The sequence below is a fragment of the Amphiura filiformis genome, unplaced genomic scaffold, assembly GCF_039555335.1.
Source record: "Amphiura filiformis unplaced genomic scaffold, Afil_fr2py scaffold_33, whole genome shotgun sequence".
Lineage (NCBI taxonomy): Eukaryota > Metazoa > Echinodermata > Ophiuroidea > Amphilepidida > Amphiuridae > Amphiura > Amphiura filiformis.
Genome location: NW_027305497.1, coordinates 292,705 through 314,446, shown reverse-complemented (window position 1 = coordinate 314,446; position 21,742 = coordinate 292,705). Strand labels below are relative to the sequence as shown.

Genomic DNA, 21,742 nt, shown 5'->3' with positions numbered 1-21,742 from the left:
CGGTACTTCCAATGAGGCTGAATCTAACGTATAAAAAGGTGTATCACCGAGAGTGCTCTGAAATCAATAGCAAGCTTGGAATTAAACAGGGAAGCTTGTGAATTATATATAGAAGATGTACACACATTACTATCAAAAAATTGTATTCACTTAATCTGAGATGTCGTCATAATTTATGTGACGGCCTCGGCCTTCCGAGGTTTATCGAATATATCATACTGGTATATAAAACTCATCGATGGGATCGGTTAACCCTTACACCCAAAAATACCACATAATATCACGATGAAAAATTAAGCGCATGCGTGAATCCCTGGGTCTGCGATGACGCAATCACCTTAAGTGTTATGCTGACGGAATCCGCGCGTAAAATTGCTATTTCTATTCTAAAATTCAAATGGGGATGTACTGGAGTCACCGAGCCAGGGGCTAAATTTCCGAATGGTCCCACTGATCTGATACTAAAAGAATATTACCGGGACAAATGCACGCGAAGTGCGCGAAAAAATGCAATTTCAATGCTGAAGGGAACAAAATTGTGTCCTGAAATCGTGTCAAAGGAAGCTGCATAGGCCCTTTACAAATTTTGGTTAATTTAGTTCCGGTAGAGCTATTTTGATCCAGCTCACGAGTTTATGCTTTTATCAGGCATCAGAGGAGCTGCCCTAGCACTCATATTTATGATTTACATAATAGAAATGGTGGAATTATAACCCTGATGTTCAAGTTCGAGACGCAAAAAAAAGACGAATTTCCAAGGGCACCGTCTGGCTGATCTACTCACAGAATGGCTTCACCGAGATAAATGCGCTCGAAGCGCGCGGAAGAAATTGGACATTTTAATTCTAAATGTACCAAAATGGGGTTAATTTTAGGTCTAAAATAGACCAAAAGGAAGATGTAAATAGTAAATTTTGTCACAACATTTTTGTCGACTGAGCCGGCGAGGGGACTGAATTGCCGCCCTGCCCCATGGCTAATCTCCATTGGTGCTCATGAAGGGCGCCGTGCAGAAGGGTGATGGGATACAAATATTTTGTCGATCTTACAAAATCATTAGTTCTTCGTCCACATCACCTCAACTCGCCTGGTCAACATCATTATACCGGCCTAAAAGGGCTACAATAATAATCTTTTTTCTTTTTATCTCCCCCACTCTCATGGCATTTGAGAGACACATCTCATACACTCACCCCTTGTCCACCTCTCCCCTCCCCCTTTCCTCCCTCTCCCCTACCCCTCTCCACTCCCCTCTCTCCTTCTTTCTCCCTCTTTTTCTCTTTTTAGGGATCGCCAGGGGGTGTCGCACACCCCCCTGGCAACGGCCCTGAACCTCTTCTACTAGCCATTTAAAACGCTTCTATGATCTCACTAATTTGAGCCAATTCATTAACTGGCAGATTCGTAATATTTACAGGATTCGCAGATCCATAGACTTTGACCATGTACACTCTTACCGGAGAAGTTAAGATTGCGCTGTTTACGAAACATTGTTTACGATTTTAACCAATATCTGTTTAAAGGCACATATTTTCTTTTAAACAATTTGGTTTAACAGGTTTAAACAGAACAGTTTAAGATCCGTTAACTTTTCACAAGTTAAAGCCTTTAAGCAAGTGGGTTAGTTACGGAAAAATCCTAGTTGTTTAAAGGGACATTTACAGATTTTGTGGGCATGGTCAACGGAATTTTTTAGAATGTTAATAATGCTCTAATGACGTGTGGCGCAATCAACTTGAAATAACAAATGAAAATTGCAACAATATTTATTTTGACAAAACAGCATGATGTGTGAAAGTTATGAATTTCTCATCACTATAGGCCTATACTCAAAACTATATATTTGTGTGGGTGTGTGTGTGGGGGGGGTGTGAATATAGGCCTATCGTTTTGTTGCAAGCGTATTCTGATACAAGATAAAGTAAGTCTAAATTTTATAGCGGCAAATGCCTGCAATCCTAATAAAGGAATATCAATTAATGTGATCTTGGACCTTGGAACGCACTTTGCATAACAGACATGATCACTTGACGTGCCAAAATAGTTTTCTTCATATTTAACTTGTCTAGTTTGTACTATAATGGTCGGTTATTATACAAGTCTTTTTGCAAACATTGGACCTGAAAAATTTACCAGAACATGCTGAATGTCCCTTTAACGATACATCTCGCCGATTCTCGCGCCTCGGAATTTTAACCAATTATTGTTTAAAATGACAAAGCATGGCGGTCACGAGTGAATGCTGGTCGTGCCGCTTATGGTCTCCTGAAACTTCGTTCAAGTAGGTTTGAGTCAATCAGGTTGCACCAAACTCGAGATTCGTTTGATAAGTTATGCATAGACATCGTTGAGACATAAAGGATGGATATTTATGGGTTTAGTTGCTAAATTTAACAACATCATTGGGATTGACATTCTAGCGATACTGTACTGTACTGTTCTACGTGCACGGTGTATGATACATATATCACCAATGTGTGTACCGCGCTGTTCAGTATAGGGCATATACGTACAATACAGGGTGATTTAAAATGAACTTTACCCAACTTTACCCATTTTTTATATATATTCGCAGATATTGTACATATCAAAAAACTACCATAGAAAGCAGTGATAAGTGTTCTGTAGTAGAAATTTTGAATTTTGATAATAAGTGGTTTTAGTCCGAAGATATCGCATTTTCAATTTATCATCCCATTTTTAGACCAACACATGGAACTAAGTTTATCCGTGTTCTCTACCGCAGTAACAAAATTGGTGTGTTTTATGAAAATGTACTTTTCTTCAAAACCATTTAAGGTAAAGACATGATTTAAATAGAAAACATACTATCCTGTTACAGCTTACAAACACAAATTATTTAAATGTCGGTAAGTATTTTATTTTAATTTTTGAATTTGGGTACAGTTCATTTTAAATCACCCTGTAGCTTACAATGTAGACGAGATGCATTGAAGTTAAGTATCGGTATGCTGGATACCGTATCGATTGTGTGAATTTATTAGGGTTGATGCATTGTATTTTAGCATTGTATCGTAATGCATGCGAGAGAGAAAGGCTTATACTAGATTTTAATTTTTTTTACTCGGATACATTGCCCGGATACATAGCGGGTTAAACTGATAAAAAAAACCAAAATACTTTATGCATGAAATTGTATTTTTGAACGAATCTCACAGCTGACCAAGATCTGATGACTTCAAATCTATCATGAATTATGTTTCAGTATAAAATAAAATAAAAAGAAAGAAAGAAAGTCCCAATCATATTGACCTATTCATATATTTAAGCAATTATTGTTTAAGACGAGCGTCTTTTAAGCAATAAACGTTTAAAATCTTTAAACAATTGGTTGTTTAAAGTCTTAATGATTGGTTAAAATTGGTTAAGGATTTCTATATCGGAGGATAAGAGTGTACTAACTCTGTTAAATATCTCATCATCTTCCGTCTATACTACTGGAATCTTCTTTCTTCTTTGGGACCTAATTAAACAAAATTGTAGCAATTATAATAGCATTTAGCTGCATTTGTTAGAATAGGAATGTGAATTAACAGTTGTCTGGTGCGAATAATGTTATTATTTTGTTCTTATCAATTTAAATTCTTATCATGAGATGTCAGGCAGAGATATTTCGGCACTAAAGTCTACCCGATTGTGATAGCTAAACGTGTTTTGAAATAGATGTGTCTGTGGCTTGTGGTTTTTTTTAAATCAAACAATTTCCTTGTAAATACATTAGTTATACGTATTTATACATTTTATCACTTTTAATGTAATATATTATTCACGTAAGTAGAGTTGCAAAATATTGTACTTATATATCATTATACTGTATTTCTATGATATGTGTAGTATTATGTATATCTTGTTTTCTGATATGCAGATTTGGTTGAGAGCAACAACTTATCTTCGATGGTATTTATTAGCTTAAATGCAAAAACATAGTTCAACGTACCTCTATATCCCCTCACCTTTAGTGTTTACTGATAAAGGTATATCACTTTAAATTTAGCACCATACAGGCTGTATTAAAATGATAAGTACCCACCAGTTTTCATTGATAATGGATGAGTCTGACACATCAAAATTCAACATAAGATGCAAATATAGTGTCGATTTTTTGTATAACAAGTCATTATACATTCTGGACATTTCCCAATTAACATCAAAACTGATGGGTATCAATCATTTTGATACAGCCAAATATCATATTATTCACATACAAGTAATTTTATTTGGTGTATGTATATTGTTAGATTTTTATGTTCTTATCAATTTAAATTCTTATCATGAGAGATTTCTGCACTGCACTCAAGTCCACAAGTCCACCTGTTTATAACGGGGAGTTAGAAAAATGTGTTTTGAAATAGATGTGTCTGTTGCTTACAGGTTCTTTACACAGCCGTGACGTTAGTCTTTTTTCTTGTATATGTGGTATTTTTTTTACTTGGGGTCAAAGCTCGTTAAGGGGTCACTTCCGGTATAAAAAGAAATACTTTTAAAATGCATCTTCTTCCACAAATTATGTGGGACAGAGACGCCACTTGCACACATGTATTATTATTACCCAGTGTCTATGGGGAGTACACAGATTTGGGGTCAAAGGTCATTAAGGGGTCACTTCCGGTAAAAAACGAAATATTAAAAAAAAAATTAATAAGCTAAGTAAAATATGGGACAGTAACGGTATGTTCACACGTGATCTGCAGTCACCCAATGTATATATGTTTTTTTTTTATTTGGGGTCAAATCTCATTAAGGGGTCACTTCCGGTATAAAACGAAATACCTTTAAAATGCATCTTCTTCCACAGATTCTGTAGGACAGTGACGCCACTTGCACACATGCATTGTTATTACCCAGTGTCTATGGGGTGTACACAGATTTGGGGTCAAATGTCATTAAGGGGTCACTTCCGGTATAAAACGAAAAACCTTCAAAAAATTTTATTTGCTAAGAAAAACATAGGACAGTAACGGTATGTTCACACATGAATTGTGGTTACCCAATTCATATGTGGTATTTTTTTATTTGGGGTCAAATGTCATTAAGGGTTCACTTCCGGTCTGAGACGAAAAACCTTCAAAATTCCCCTTCTGCTACAAATAACATGGCAAAGTGATGCCACGTGCACACATACATTGACATTAGCCAATGTCTATGGGGTTTTCTATATATTTTGGGGTCAAAGGTCATTAAGGGGTCACAACACGGCTGTGTTCGTGGTCTTAGACCACAGCTAAGTCTAGTTCTTCTTCTTTCTTCATTCTGTCAACCATTACATTTGCTCTAGCACTCACATGCTTACATCGATTTTGACCTAACTTGGTTACAATAATCATTGACCATGCCCCTACATGTCACATGAAACTCGCGGGGTCAAAGGTCACGCAAGGGTCACAGAGGTCAAACACGTGATTTCAACTAAAAATGCTTCTTCTCCTACAACTTACGTAGGACAGCAACCCCACTTGCACACATGCATTCTTATTAGCCAGTGTCTATGTGGTGTACACAGATTTGTGGTCAAAGGTCATTAAGGGGTCACTTCCGGTATAAAATGAAAAACCTTCAAAATTTTTTATTAGCTAAGTAAAACATAGCACAGTAACGGTATGTTCACATATGATCTGCAGTCACCCAATGTATATGTGGTATTTTTTTTATTTGGGGTCGAAGTTCATTAAGGGGTCACTTCCGGTATAAAACAAAATACCTTTAAAACGCATCTTCTTCCACAGATTATGTAGGACAGTGACGCCACTTGCACACATGTATTGTTATTACCCAGTGTCTATAGGGTGTACACAGATTTGGGGTCAAAAGTCATTAAGGGGTCACTTCCGGTATAAAATGAAAAACCTTCAAAAATTTTATTTGCTAAGAAAAACATAGGACAGTAACCGTATGTTCACACATGAATTGTGGTTACCCAGTTTATATGTAGTATTATTTTATTTGGGGTCAAAGGTCATTAAGGAGTCACTTCCGGTATAAAACAAAATACCTTTAAAATGCTTCTTCTTCCACAAATTACGTAGGACAGTGACGCCACTTGCACACATGCATTGTTATAACACAGTTTCTATATGGTGTACACACATTTGGGGTCAAAGGTCAGTAAGGGGTCACATCCGGTATAAAACGATATACCTTCAAAATGCCCCCTTCTGCCACAAAAAGCATAGCAAAGTGATGCCACATGGACACGTGCATTGACATTAGCCAATGTCTATGGGGTTTTCATATATTTTGGGGTCAAAGGTGATTAAGGGGTCACAACACGGCTGTGTTCGTGGTCTTAGACCACAGCTAAGTCTAGTTGTTTTTGTAACAGGTTAAATGAAAATGCCCTGGTAAATAAATAAATAAGTTATTCGTACTTGATAAAGGTACTATCATTTTATATTATACATGAAAATGAAAAGCAGAGCTGCAAAATATTATACTTTTATACCATTATACTGTATTTCTATGATATGTGTTGTATATATAATGTATCTTTTTTTCTGATATGCAGAATATAGTTATGTAGTTAATTTCCCGATCGTATTTAAAGTGCATTTCATACTAGTCTATCTTAGGGTCTATCTCGAAGCTTCTCGATTTCGAGAACGGTGACGTGACTTTAGACGCATCACATACTGGTCTATCTCGAGATAGACCAGTATGAAATGCACTTTAAATATGATATCGGGAAATTAACTATTTCACATACAGAACTACAACTTTAGTGTAGTTTTAAGCAATATTTGCATACGTAAATATAATTCAAGATTCTACTTCAATAAATCTGTTAAGTATATGCTTTAATTTAAAACCACTTTCTTGAAAATCCACAGTCTAATGAAATTATAGAAAGGTAAGCTTAATACGAAGATTGCGTGAAATCTAGAAATGCGTGTTTTGTCGAGATAGATCAGTATGTGAAATACGTATTTTGTAAAAATCATAAATAGCTCAAATTTAACATTTTATAACTAATTATTTAGGAAAAATCGACGTCTTGTTGAATTGGAAGAGCCTCATAAAAGAAACTATAATATATCAATTTTCTCAGAAAAGTCAAAAAATTCAAGATAGACCAGTATGTGATGCACCCGACGTATTGTATAACAATTAAGTCATATACTTCACATTCTGGACATTTCAGGAGTATCTAATGTTGCAAATCTAAGAGGCAGGCTTTCCTCTTAACATCAAAAGAGATCACTTACCAATAACTTTGACACAGCCTGGAGTGGCGTAGCGTCATAGGGACACGGGGGCACGTTCCCCCTAATCGATCTGAAAATTTTAAAAATCCCATAGGAAAACTGCCAAAAACGGCTTGTGCCCCCCCATCATGGTCAGTGCCCCCCCACCCGCAATGTAATGACCCACGCTACGCCACTGACAGCCTGTTTATAATATTATCATATTATTCACATATTATAAGTACAGGGTGTCTCAGAATGATTTTTACCGTGTTTGAAAAAAAATATTACAAATAGTCAACAGTGTATCTATTTTTTATGAGACTTATAAAGAGCTTGATTCGTTTTGGCGTGACATTGATATTACTGAAAATTGATGAAAACTGCATGTGTGTAATTTACAGCGCAAGGGCATCATAGCACATGGGTCCTTTATCACCAGCGCCCAGCTGTACAATGCAATATATTGGAGAAATCCAAATTTGGCATAGATGTAGATCTTACAACGCTGAATAATTCCTACATTTTACAAGGAATTACCTAAGGCTTAGAATCGATCAATACTGTTGTTGCTATGCGCCTCCGATTGGTTCAAATAGCGCGTACGCGTACCGCGTCAACTCGCACGCAATTAACCATGTTATATCGTGTCATATAGCACGGCTAAGAACCAGTAAGATTGCAGAAACTTTCCCAAGAGCTTAAGAATACAACTTAAAAGACGTCAAAATAAAGTACCTATCGCCGGAAAATAAAAGCACAGGGCACTTTGTGTCTTGTGGAAAGATAAAAAAATAATAAAAAAAAAGTACCTATCGCCGGCAGCCGGACTATGTTCAATAAAGTACAGGTTCTCAGTACAAGCTATATTGAAACGTATTATGTGAAATCTGATTTTAAAGGGGGGTAACCCTGTCAGTTTAGGATATGGATTGTCTTCAAACTTACATACAATTTCAAATATTGTCCCCTTTATGCATCTATGTGAGAAAACGAGAACATTTTCAGCGTAAAAGTGAATAATTAGCCCAATTAGCAAGCCAATACGTTGGTACGCATGAATTGCATTGTGGTCCGGCATCCAGAAACAACACTCCCGTCGAGTGCTTCGCCATACCACTACGCTCATCATTCTTGTGACAAAATATCTCATTCTTTTTATTTTTATTTGACCCTGATACATTTCCTTTTAATTTTGTATATTATCATCACGTACATTTTACACTTATCATCTATGTGAGAAAACGAGAACATTTTCAGCGTAAAAGTGAATAATTAGCCCAATTAGCAAGCCAATACGTTGGTACGCATGAATTGCATTGTGGTCCGGCATCCAGAAACAACACTCCCGTCGAGTGCTTCGCCATACCACTACGCTCATCATTCTTGTGACAAAATATCTCATTCTTTTTATTTTTATTTGACCCTGATACATTTCCTTTTAATTTTGTATATTATCATCACGTACATTTTACACTTATCTTTTATTTTAGGATTTGTTTTAACGAAAATGGGTTTTTTTTATAATATTGCTAATTAATTAATTAATTAATTAATTTTATAGTGGGGGACATTTTTTCTCATATTTTTTTCATATTCCTCGTATCATACTTAACAAGATAAGATCTTGTTTTGTATTTACTGTATTTCATCCCTTATGTATTTCTTTATTTTTGTTTTAAGCGTTTATCATTATAGCGCCCTCATTATTTCGGACCTATTTCCGTTCGTGCGAATTGGCATGGGAGTAAAACGGCTCTTATTCACGGAATCATTTTTTCCTACCCAGAATGTCGAAGCTTGTTTGTTTTCTTGATTTCCCCGAAAATACATCAAATTGGATCGTCAAATTTCAGGATGGTAATGAGAAAAATATAATCTATTAAATGATACCAAAAACTAATCAACAATGAGAAAAATCGGGGGGATGATGCTGTCGATCGGGTCACGGACCTTTAAATTAAGCTATCATGTAGTGATTATCAAGGGTTTAGAGCAAGAAATAGCTATGTCCACAATTACATGTTACTCATTTCGACAACATTAATGGACGGTTAATTCTGACCTCTATAATATAATGTAAGGGGGGTACATGGTCACTTGCGTCTAACTAACCATGCTAACTGTTTAAGTGACCATGCATATACCCCAAAGTCACTTGCATTTATTATGGAGGGCAGAATTAACCATCCATTTGTTGCCGAAATGAATAGCATGTAATTGTGGACATAGCTAGTTCTTGCTCTTAGCCCTCGAATTTTATTTCTTTATCAATTAACTTATTTTATAAACTTCTGAGTCATTGTAAAATAAATGTTTAAAAAATCATATTCAAACACTATAATTAAAGAATGTCTTATGTTACCCGTGTATTTTACTCGCTTTAGCGCAGTGTACAAATATAGAAGACACTCCTTTTTACGCTGATCATGACCATGCATGAGATTTGCTGAGAAAAAGTGATCGCATGCAAAAATCAGCTTTAGGGGTAGAAAACAAGCGACCCGGCGTACAGAATTTGTCAAGTGAGACACCAAAGACGTCGACGATACTCCCAATTTTATTATCTGATTCTGTATTTGGACAATGTTCTCAATAATCAGTTCAGGAGAGTGTTACGTATGGAACATGAGTAGGGCATAATAATACCCTGCTAGTACAATGGCTCTACTGCCTTAAATCTTATGTGGTCAGTCACGTAGGACCAGGAAATCAACAAGGTATGCCTATGCATATGTACTCCGTAAATGTGCTATATGCTTTACTGTGGGAGATAACTCTCTGGTATGTTGAATTTCAAAAGGCAACGGACAATATTATTATAACGCTTGATCCAATTTCACCTGCAGTCCGATTTTAGCCGTTGAATTTTAACAAAATATACTCATACGCCATAACATATTAGGCTTATATTACACAATATTGTTATATCTGTTACTCAATTACAAGTTACACAACAAAGAGTTTAAAAAAACCAGGTGGTGAACGCCACGAATTCTCTAAATTCAGTACATTACCGTTGTCAATGGGATTATTTTGAAATTTTAGAACGCTTAAAATATCACAAACAAATAGGCCTATGTTAATAAATAATATAAATACAAGCTAAAACCGTTGGGGTTAGATAATGAGCCCCACAAGACTAACCGGGTGTATGGAAAATGCCATTCGGCTGAGCGGTTTTGTCGTCTCTCTCCGCTCATCATGCCGGTCGCCGCCTAAAAACCCTTTACACCGTAAACAGTGCAAACTGTTCTTTCCCTGAATCCCTTAAGCTAGATGAAGGTATATGTAGTAAAAATATATACAGTAGCCCATCAGCTAACATAGATTGAATCACACATCTAGTTTCATGTTCTTGTTCAGACTTTTCCGTAGAATTCACAAATCCCCTTACTCGCAAAGCGCTGGACATGGGGTGAAAATGCACTTTTTAACAAAACAAAATTCCCTAAAATTAGTATTTTGATCATTTCATTTGGCAAGCTATTTGTATCTTTTTGGTGTCAAGCCATAAACCAATGTGTAAAATTCAGCTTTAGGGGGTAGAAAAGCCATAAACCAATGTGTAAAATTCAGCTTTAGGGGTAGAAAAGCCATAAACCAATGTGTAAAATTCAGCTTTAGGGGGTAGAAAAGCCATAAACCAATGTGTAAAATTCAGCTTTAGGGGGCAGAAAAGCCATAAACCAATGTGTAAAATTCAGCTTTAGGGGGTAGAAAATCCATAAACCAATGTGTAAAATTCAGCTTTAGGGGGTAGAAAAGCCATAAACCAATGTGTAAAATTCAGCTTTAGGGGGTAGAAAAGCCATAAACCAATGTGTAAAATTCAGCTTTAGGGGGTAGAAAAGCCATAAACCAATGTGTAAAATTCAGCTTTAGGGGGTAGAAAAGCCATAAACCAATGTGTAAAATTCAGCTTTAGGGGGCAGAAAAGCCATAAATTAATGTGTAAAATTCAGCTTTAGGGGGTAGAAAAGCCATAAACCAATGTGTAAAATTCAGCTTTAGGGGGTAGAAAAGCCATAAACCAATGTGTAAAATTCAGCTTTAGGGGGCAGAAAAGCCATAAACTAATATGTAAAATTCAGCTTTAGGGGGTAGAAAAGTCATAAACCAATACGTAAAATTCAAGTTAAAAGCTTTTGTCCTGATATTTTGGCGGTCGGTACACTACTATACTAGTTATAGGGCGTCCGTCAGACGTGGTGGTTAGGAAAACAGTACTTCCGAAGAAAAAGTAGCTCGTCTCGGACGTGCGGACGGGCTCTATTTTACGCACTGCATGTTTATGACAAACAATCAATTTGTAATAATTTTCATGTGAAGTACTTTTAGTTTTACTGTTGAAAAATTTGGGCAAAAATAATGTTTCTTTTCACCATTTTTAGGGTTTTCAAATATTTTGAAATCTTTAATGTTATTTCTGATTATAAAAATGAACCTTTTTTCATGACAAGAGTAAAATGAATTTGTACATGTATGGAAGGACTACATTGGAAGGACTACATTAAGCAACTATAATCGAAAGCTAATCAAAAATTTGGAGAGCCATCAGATGAGTGGAGTCCAACTAGACAAGTCAACCTAAGCAAGCAATTATGGTTAGCCTTTAAGCGTCAATATTCTTTTGATTATAAAATGTCTTTTTTTTAAACAGTAATAATATATGTAAAGGCGAGAAGTGTATTTTTTTTTATCAATAAACCCCCATTTAAAAGGAAAATTCTAAATATTGGTATTTTGACCATTTTTTCCGAAATTGGTAAATTTATTTATGTCTTTGTGGTGTCAAATTAAAGTCATGTAACTGTTTACCACAATCATTTTTGTATCTTTTTCGCATGAAGTACTACCATATTTATAGATTAATATATAACATAACAAACTGGTTTTGAACATAAAACACACACAATAATAAAAACAATTATTTATTACAAGAATAGTTATTTTGGAGAATATAAATAATAAAAAAAAGCCCATACCTACTGAAACTCAAAAGGATTGTTAGCATGGTTAAATTACGTAGGAACATAATTCATTACACCAGTAATAGCTCATTTTAATTGAGAAATTCTGATTAATTTTATCAAAATATTATTATAGACCCAAATATTCGAATCTAATCAAAATTCAAAAGGGCATTTAAAGCTTTACAAATGTGCAGAGGACACCTACGTTATTTCGAGGGTTGAGAGCCAGAAAGCATTACTTCACAATATGACACATTGTGTGATTAAACATTGAACCCTGTTTCGATCTCGAACTCACCGTGGTCAGTATCAACATCGACAGAACCTTACATTATTTATAACAATAATTATCTTATCCTAGCACACAGAACCTTTTGACATAATCGAGATAAACTGGGAGCCCGCGGTGAAGCCATGGCGGAATTGGCATTAAATCGTGATTTTCGTCGACCAACTCCTATGCCTGGTTTGCATGTTTACGATGGTATATCATTTCCACCAATAGTCAAGGCAAGCACCCTAGATGCCTTGAAAACATGGAAAGTACGTGAAGACGACATATTCTTTGTGGCTTATCCCAAATCCGGTAAGAGTACATGCATAGGAATTCGCTTTAGGAATAGCAACTTTTTCTTAGATTGAATAATACAGAACACCATAGGGTTTCTTATAAACATCTCAAAAAAGTAACTAACCCCCTTAAATAATGGCCACTATTCAAAAGGGGGCTATTGTATTACAAATCTGTAAAATGCGTTGGAAGCAGAATTTATTTCTGCGCATTTTGACACCTTATTTGATACGATAGCTCAGAAAACACCGGTCAATTTAATGTAGTGAGGTCCAGATTTGAAAGTTGCACTTGCATACAAATTTTTACAATATAAAAACACTCAGATATCATTACACAGATTTTCTTCCATTACACTGAATACAAACTCAATACAATTTACTGCAACTTTCAAATCTCGGGTTACATTGATTTAAATGTACGATGTGACGTCAATATTTAGTCAATTGCTAAAAATGAGGTGTCAAAATGTGCAGAAATATATTCTGCTTCCAACGCATTTTACAGATTTGTAATACAATCACCCGTTTTTTAATAATGGTCATTATTTAAGGGGGATTAGTTACTTTTTTGAGATGTTTACAAACACGATATGCACTCTGGTTTTCGGATCTCCTTTATTCAATTAGCGGTCGGTGTTTGAGGCAGGGGACGGAGTGCCCACTGACAAATAAAATTAAAGAGAAAGGTGCCCCTATCACCAAATAAAATGGGAAGATAAGGGAAAAGAAAATGTACAAGCATCCTGTTATACACCAAAGTTCACCTCCATTATGGGCTAAAATAGTGTAAATTCCAAGTATTTGCACATTGCCTCAATAAACTTTTTTTGGAAGCTCGAGGACTTTAAATGTACAGCCTGTCTTAAAAACGGTATATATATTATACCCCACCGATAATATCGGATCGAAATGATGGAATCGGGAAATTATTTTCATTTTCCCCGAAATTGTATAGCCCCACCAATAAAGCTAGCTACCAGGGACGTAGCCAGCTTTTTTTTGGTAGGTGGGGGGATACAATTTCGGGGGCAAAGAAAAAAAAAATCACAGTTGCATTATACAATACATAGAGACTGTATATCTTCGAGCTTCCAAAAAAAGCTTTATTGGGACGATGGGACTATATTTGCCCATTATTAGGATTGAAAGGGCTTTGTCTTTACAATGTGCGATGTGAATTTTGGTAGAAAATGGGCTCCTTGGCCCTTTTCTTTTCTTTTGCCCTCCTGATTTTCTCTTTCATTTTTTGTCAGAGGGTATTTTTTTTTCTTTCTTTTTTGTCAGGGGAACTCTGTCAACGTCCCCCCCGCTAGCAAAGCTCCTATAAATGACGTGTGTTCATGTTCTTGTTTATTTAGGCACTCACTGGATATCTGAGATCATCAAACTGATCGTTAACAGTGGGGATCCAACGAAAATTGATCGTAGCGGCAGCTACATGACAACATCATTAGCCATAACCCTTGCTAACATTGATCTGGCTACCATGCGAGGTAATTCAGAGAAAATCGCAGCGTCTCCAGCAGGATATGAGATAATAGATAGCTGGGACTCACCTAGAATTATTGGCACACACATGCACGAACGACATATGCCTCCAGATGTGTGGAAAAAGAAGGCAAAGGTATGATCATCTAATGTACAGGGAATACCCATATATCAAAAACATGACATAATAGGCATGGCGAAAATGTTGGTCGAACGATTGTTGGGTAACCGCTTTTATATATTTGGTGGTTACTATAACGAATGGGTAGTTTTGCGAGTTGGTTAAATTCATAACAAATAATTTCGCCCAACGAAAAGCATGCAGTATTTCCCCTACCATTTAGTCAGCAGAAGTACGAGGCCTTTTTACACGACTGTTGACGATTGAATTTGTACCAAAATATTAGTCAATGGAAGCACGCGATCGTTTACCCCACTGTTGAGCAAGAGTGATCTCGACCATGTTATCTGTTTTTAATCGTCGCGTTAGTCAACATGGGCTCGTTGCTGAACAAGTGGCGCGTGCAGCTAAACTTGTGAATGCCCTACCACATTTTCAATTGATTCAGCAAATTAACTAATGCAAAGTTACATCGTAGTTACAGGGTGAGTCAAAAAAGTGCAATCGAGCAAAGAATCGATATTTGTGACATGATCAAGGGGAATGAGCCGGATGTAGCTAATATTGTTTTTGAGATATTGATAAAAACAGTATTCAAATTCTTTTGTTTTATATTGTTTTCAGCGATTGATAAACTGCTTATAACTCGGTAACCAGATGTCCGATTTTGATGGGGTTTGCATCAGAATTTAGCATTTGTAATATGCCAGAAAATGCTGCACAGAATAATGGTCAATTTGACACATGAAGTGTACACAGCCGTGATTGTTTCAAATATGGTTTCATCGTAAAGGGGAATAAATAAGCGATCAATTGATATGCAACACGAGATGAACATATCACAAATATTCTGACATATAGATGTTTGAAAAGACTTTTAGGAGTTTTGAAGATTACAAAAGTATTACATCTTTGTCACATATTGATATAACAAATCAACAAAACATCAGTGCATTTTAAACTATTCTTTTCCCCGAAATGTTTTGTCCTTTTGATGCTCTGGTTAACACTTGATATAACACCAACTTCAACAATGCTACTACCATGCCAACCACTCAATGGACACATTACTCTGGACACGCCATTGACTATTGATGTAAAAATGCTTGGTTTTGCAAACAGACAATCAAAATGACACCAATTACAATTGAATTTTATTAATAACTGACACGCAAAAAAGAAGAAGAAGAAGAAGAAAAAACTCTCATTGTGTTTTCAATACAATTTTCTTTGAAAGAAAAAAACAACATTTCGCATGAATATGAATTAATGCAATTCTTTGTATGTCAGGTGATATATTTTGGAAGAAATCCAAAGGATGTTTTTTGTTCCAACGCTTCATTTTCTCTTCCATTATTGCCTCCGGAAATGCAAGACTTCAACAACTACATCAAAATAGCTCTTCTGAGTGATGAAGGTACGTGTAGCTTAGCATCATAATTAGGTACCGTTCAATAGGTTACACGAAAGGGGAGTGGAAGTCTTGAAGGGCCTTGAGGGGAATCTAAATTTGTTACTTGAGCCATTCACGAGGGGGAATGTTACATTTTAAATTGAGAAAAAATAAATAAATAAACAAGTGGATTTCACAAAAATTTAACGGACGCGAGGGGAGAGGGACGCAAAATATTTTCCCCACTATACTTGTGTTACCCTGGTGTGGTAGTGACGCGTGACGGCAGGGCGAATTTCATTGGGCGCAGCTTCAAATCGCTAGCGTTCGCTCAAAACGCTGGCGCACACAGCCACGCGTTTATAGTTGTGCGCAGGAAACAGCTCTCTGAACGCGTTGACGTCACTACAACGTCAGGGTTAAAATGGTATAGTGCCTACCGCCTGGCCTAAATATTGAACGGTCCCTTATATGTAGTCTTATGACATTCAAACTTTATAGTCTTCTAATTTGATTTGGGAATAGTAATGTCAAAATTATGACCTGCTTTCAATATAATGAAGGACATTTTTGTGCTATATTTTTCTATATTAAAGGTCACATATATGCTGATATATTTGATACCAATTTTTTAGCGAGGGGTCTAAAATGATACTAAAATAAATAAAAACATACCCCATGTGATATCGGTATGACGTCACAATGTTCGCCTCCTCGAAAAGAAATGGGACTTCTAGCCATGTACGACAATATAGGCACGGTCATTTAATATGGTTGGCCATACACCAGGTAAGGTGTTGGGTAAACATTTTGGTCACAAAAATCGGATCATTTGGGTGTACAATACACAAAAGCGTTTTAGTATGCGTGATGAGAAACATTAGGGATCCACACGCCTTCAGACTGCCTTCGTAGTACTAGCATGACAAGGGTTGAAATATTAGTGAGTAAATTCCACAACTTAACTGTAACATGAAACAATTATGAACAGTGTAGGCGGAAACATTAATATTTAGGGGGGGGCGGTTTTACTGGGACTTTTTTTTTTCAATTTTAGACCATTTTAGTCCCAAGTGAAGGTGTGTTTTGCTATTTTATGCGATTTTTGCGATTTTGCCCTATTTGGCGTTTTTGGACATGAAAAGGAGGTTGTATGGGGCAATTATTGCTTTTTTCTTCCCGGTGTGTCCCCCGGCTTTCGCTGCCTATAAATTTTGTTTCACTTTTTATCCAGTTATGATGGGAACGTGGTTTGAGCATATCTTAGGCTACGAGAAGCGATTCAATGATGACAACTTTCTGTTTGTAAAATATGAAGATCTTCATAAGGTAAAGTATTTTTACATAGGCATGAAAACAATAAATGTAATACCGTCAATTTGTAGGTGTATTCATTACAGGATACATAAAAGATGAAAAATAAAATATGATCTAAATGTATCAAATGCTTTACTGCAGGACCACCTGGGAGAAGTGAAGAGAATTGCCACATTTCTTGGAAGGCCTTTATCCGATGAAATTGCCGACAAAGTGGTCCACTTTTCAACTATGACTGAGATGAGGAACACATACGACAAACATGAGCAGGATGACCCAGACGGCTATAAACACACGCGGGCGTTTGGCAAGCTTAAATATCTCAACAAAGGTAAGACTGTTTTACATGCTATGAACGATAAATGTAGATATTTAAATGTAGATAGTTATACAGGGTGTCCCAGAATGATCTATACCGTGTTTGAAAAAAATCTTAAAAATATATAGTCAACAGTGTATCTAATTTTGATGAGTGCAATACAATGACACACATGTCGCCTACTTATTCTGTGATTTTCGTGGAAATAGCTTGATGCGTTTTGGCCTGACATTGATATTACTGAAAATGGACGAAAACTACAGTTGTGTGATTTACAGTGCAAAGGCATCATAACACATGGATGCTTTATCACCATCGTCCAGCAGTTGTAGAAATCCTACATTCCATTATAGGAAATACATCACATTTGGCACAGATGTAGAGCGTACAACGCTGAACAATTCTTGATATGGAATTAAGTGAAACATTTCAATATGACTTCAGATATTTAGGCTAAAAAACATACTTTTTATGTAATTTTTACCACAATTTTTACCCAAAAATGTCATTATTACAGAGAATATAACTTCCGCAAGGATCCCTACAGTCAATTTTAATCTTCTCCATTACGTAGCTGTCGGTTTGCCAAAATACTGTGGACATAAATAGATTCTACGACACTAAGGACAAACATTCTCCATACTTTCATGACAAATCCATGTTCGCCGGCATTTAAAATGATAAAACTCAGACACTGCAATAATTATCTTCAAAACTGCCAACAAAGAAACAATATAGTATAAGGTCGCTCATGCGTAACAAATCCTTTATTCCATACAAAGATTACTTCGTAACATCATAAATAATCGATAGATATCGACTATTCAGGCAATTTAGGACAAAAGTACCTGTATAATATTTTACAATTACATTTTGCTGAACAGTTAGTAATTTTACAGATTTTCAAAATAGGTTGTTTTGTGAAACCCTAAATTCACCATCTTTACGCAATGTCCTGTAACTTCTATGAGAAACATCCAATTTCAAAAATCTAAAATTTCTAAGAAAGCTAAATATTTGTAGATTTTAGAATGTAAAACAATACCACCATTAATAATGCCCTTCATACCTAGAAAAATTCAACTTTCCCGGTATAGATCATTCTGGGAAATTGGCGCAGGGTTCATCAGTACAACGACTGTGACAACCCCTAACAGCTTCCCATTGCACCTGGGTGGGGTGAGGCAACACGGCGCAACACGGTGGTGGGACGGGGACACGAACCCATGCACATCAAGCAAGCTCTCAGATTATGAGTCCAAGGCCGTAACCACTGAGCCACCGTGCCCTATTTGGGGCAACGATGGGCAAAGGCCCGATAATGTGAAAAAGTTCCCCCAAGGAATAATTTATCCAATTTCCGCACCAATTCAGCATATCATTTTAGTCCAAGAATCTTGACGCATGCAAAATGGATTCTGTTGCAATAAGCGTTGGGAGTTTTTTGATTTTTTAATTTGACTGGCCTAATATAGACAAAAAGACCTGTGGCAGAGCGTGAGCCTTCGGAAAGGTGGATCAAATGAAAGGCTATTGAGATTGCGGAGAGTGGTATTGGGGTTAGGCTTAAACTGTCTGGGAGGTGGTTGAAGATCTTGAAAGATGCCTTAGGGCAGCAATGTTACGACGTCTTGACAGGCGTGGGAGATTGCATTTACGGGCAAGGTATGCATGGGAGAGATTCCAGAATTGGAGAATGACTCTGCAAGTAAGCAAATCTCAGTGTGGACTTAAGCCTGTTGGTTAAAGTGACACTTATGGTGATAATACAGGGATTGGGTGCTAAAATGCAATTTTTGGGATTTCTCTTATGATATTACTTTTTAAAAATTCAGCTTTGTTTACTTTTTATTTAATACAAATCGCACATTGCGTTTAAAAGTTGCGGGTGAAAAACTTTCAACAGATGACGCAAAAAACTGTCAGAATATAACTGTCCTAAATATAACAATACATTATATTTCTTATGTATTCTATTGTTTTCAAACAGTGTTTTTTAAGTAATCAACTAATAGAAATTAATTACAGGCTAAAATACATCAATGGAACAGAAAAAAAAAAGTTGTATATATAAAATTCAAGTGATGTGTCGGTAAATATAATAATTTATAATCATAATATTATGCTAATTAGCTAATTAATATTCATATTTCAACATTATAACTTTAAATGCGATTTTCTTAATTATAAAATGTGCACATAGTGTGCACACACCAACAGTCATAACTTTAATATTTGAAATCATATTGTTTTGCAACTTAGTACATGTGTTGAGGAGGGTAAGAGCTGTGCAACCAATCAAAATTGAGTTCAGGTACTGTTCGGATAATGAGAACGTCCTTCATGAATATTAATGAGCTTGAAGTTGAACAGAAAAAATAAATTTTCAAATATAATCCACACTTTTACTGTAGCGTATTCATGAACGCGGGCAAGACTACGTGAGAACGCGTAAAATTCGTCATGCCTGGAACATGTGTGCGTATGCAAGCTTGGCTCTACTTGTCTCCCCCAGCTCAGAATTAAGTATTTTCAGGCAACGTCTAAACATGCAGTTTTATTCTGTAGTTTTATTGCTCATATCAACAGAGAAATCATCATATAAGTTTTTGTAAGGCTGAGTGGAATGATTAACTTACATTCCTTGTGAAATAATCATGTGAATTATACGATATTTTGTTGTTGAAAGGAATTCAATCATGTTTCACCATTGTTCATCACCGCTTAACAACTCGCGTCCGGCGCGTCTGCGTGGAAGACGCGGTCGCATCGTTGTTCAACGGTGATGAACAACGGTGAAACATGCTTGTCGAGCAAGTTGTATGTCGAACAAACGGATGAATACGATTTCATCTTGCACTAAGATTGAAATTCAGATTTCTCCTGTATGATCAGGATAATTATACCAAGCATACTCCCATTAGCGGGGTTGATGCTGGCTCCCATTATACATCTAGAATTGGTCTGCACATGTTGCTGGTCTGACAACATAACGTTCTGACACGCTACCTATTTCATTGGTTTTGCTTATTCAATTTGCTTCAATTAGATGCTGAACTTTGATTTTATGCCCAATATCAGAGGGTGATCAAATCCAAAACGTTGTCGTAAATAAATCGTTGTTGAACCCTTAAATGCAAATTAGTTTGTATTGTGTCTCTTAAAAATAGACCTAAATGATTGAATAATTAGGCACACTTGATTAAAACATAGGACAGAGAAATAATATACCTTCGGGGTCTCGCCCAAGTTTCGAGCGACTAACATGCTGATCATATCTCAAAAAGGCACCAATTATTTCGGATAATGATCTGTTTCTCACCCTTTACTTCTTTTATAGGAAAGGTAGGCAATTGGAAAGACAAGATAACAGGGGATCTGAATGCATTGTTCGACGAGGTCTACGAAGAGAAGATGAGTGGATCCGGAATAAACTTTGAATTTAAAATCTAATCATGAAGCATGAGCAAGAGTAAAAACATCAACATGATGACGTCCATCTCTTTTTGTTTTTACAACGAACCCACTATTCAAGACCCTTCTATTATATTCCGATGTAAGCTGTGATTGTAGTTCAAAGACCTTGACCAGTTCTGATCCCAGTATCAATTCGCCAGCGAAGTGTTACGTGTAATCTGATTATCACGTAACCACTTCGCTGGCGAATACACACAAGTTCTGCGTATCCCATTCCCATAAATTGAAAGTAAAATGAAGCGAGTAACGTTACATCATTGTGGAATTGTTGATACATTGTACTGCACTGATTTACCTGAAACAGGGATCACAAGATGTGGGAAATACCGTTAAACTAGACAGTGTACCGCGGATGCCGGAATTGACCTCTAAATGACCGTTGACCCCTAAACTTAGATATTTTTACATACATGCTCTAAATGTCGTAAGCATCATTCCTGTTATATTTAAGCTCGATTTCCAAATTTGACCTTTGACCTCCTAAACTTTGACCTTTGGGGCCATAAATATTTTCAACATGTTTAGAATGTCGTAAGGTTTATTCCTGTTGAATTTGAGCTCGATTGGATAATCAAATTTTACCGTTGACCCATAAACTTTAACCTTTGGGGTCATAAATATATTTTTCATATTCAGGATGTCATAAGGATCATTTCTGTGCAAGTGGCATCAGCATAATTATGTTACATGTAGCAGATATGAATTTGGCTGGCCGGTACTTATTAATTGCTTTGAGTTTGTTGTTGTTTCTAACTTTCTATTAGATAGTTTATGACTAAAACAGAAAATATTGTCAAAAAATGATCAAGTTGCCATAGCAAATAGAAATAAAAATTCCTTTAAAAAAGGAATGGGCCGCCCAATGTGAGCTTGGACGTG

At 36.2% G+C, this 21,742-nt stretch overlaps 1 protein-coding gene across 1 annotated transcript; it reads left to right on the top strand.

The window, feature by feature from the left end:
• Window positions 1-12,589: 12,589 nt before the first annotated feature.
• Window positions 12,590-20,839, top strand: LOC140143936 (sulfotransferase 1B1-like). Its single transcript, XM_072165774.1, has 6 exons — window positions 12,590-12,761; window positions 14,107-14,372; window positions 15,648-15,774; window positions 16,985-17,079; window positions 17,209-17,398; window positions 20,727-20,839. The coding sequence occupies exons 1-6, from the start codon at window positions 12,590-12,592 to the stop codon at window positions 20,837-20,839; spliced, it is 963 nt and encodes a 320-aa protein (XP_072021875.1).
• Window positions 20,840-21,742: the final 903 nt, after the last annotated feature.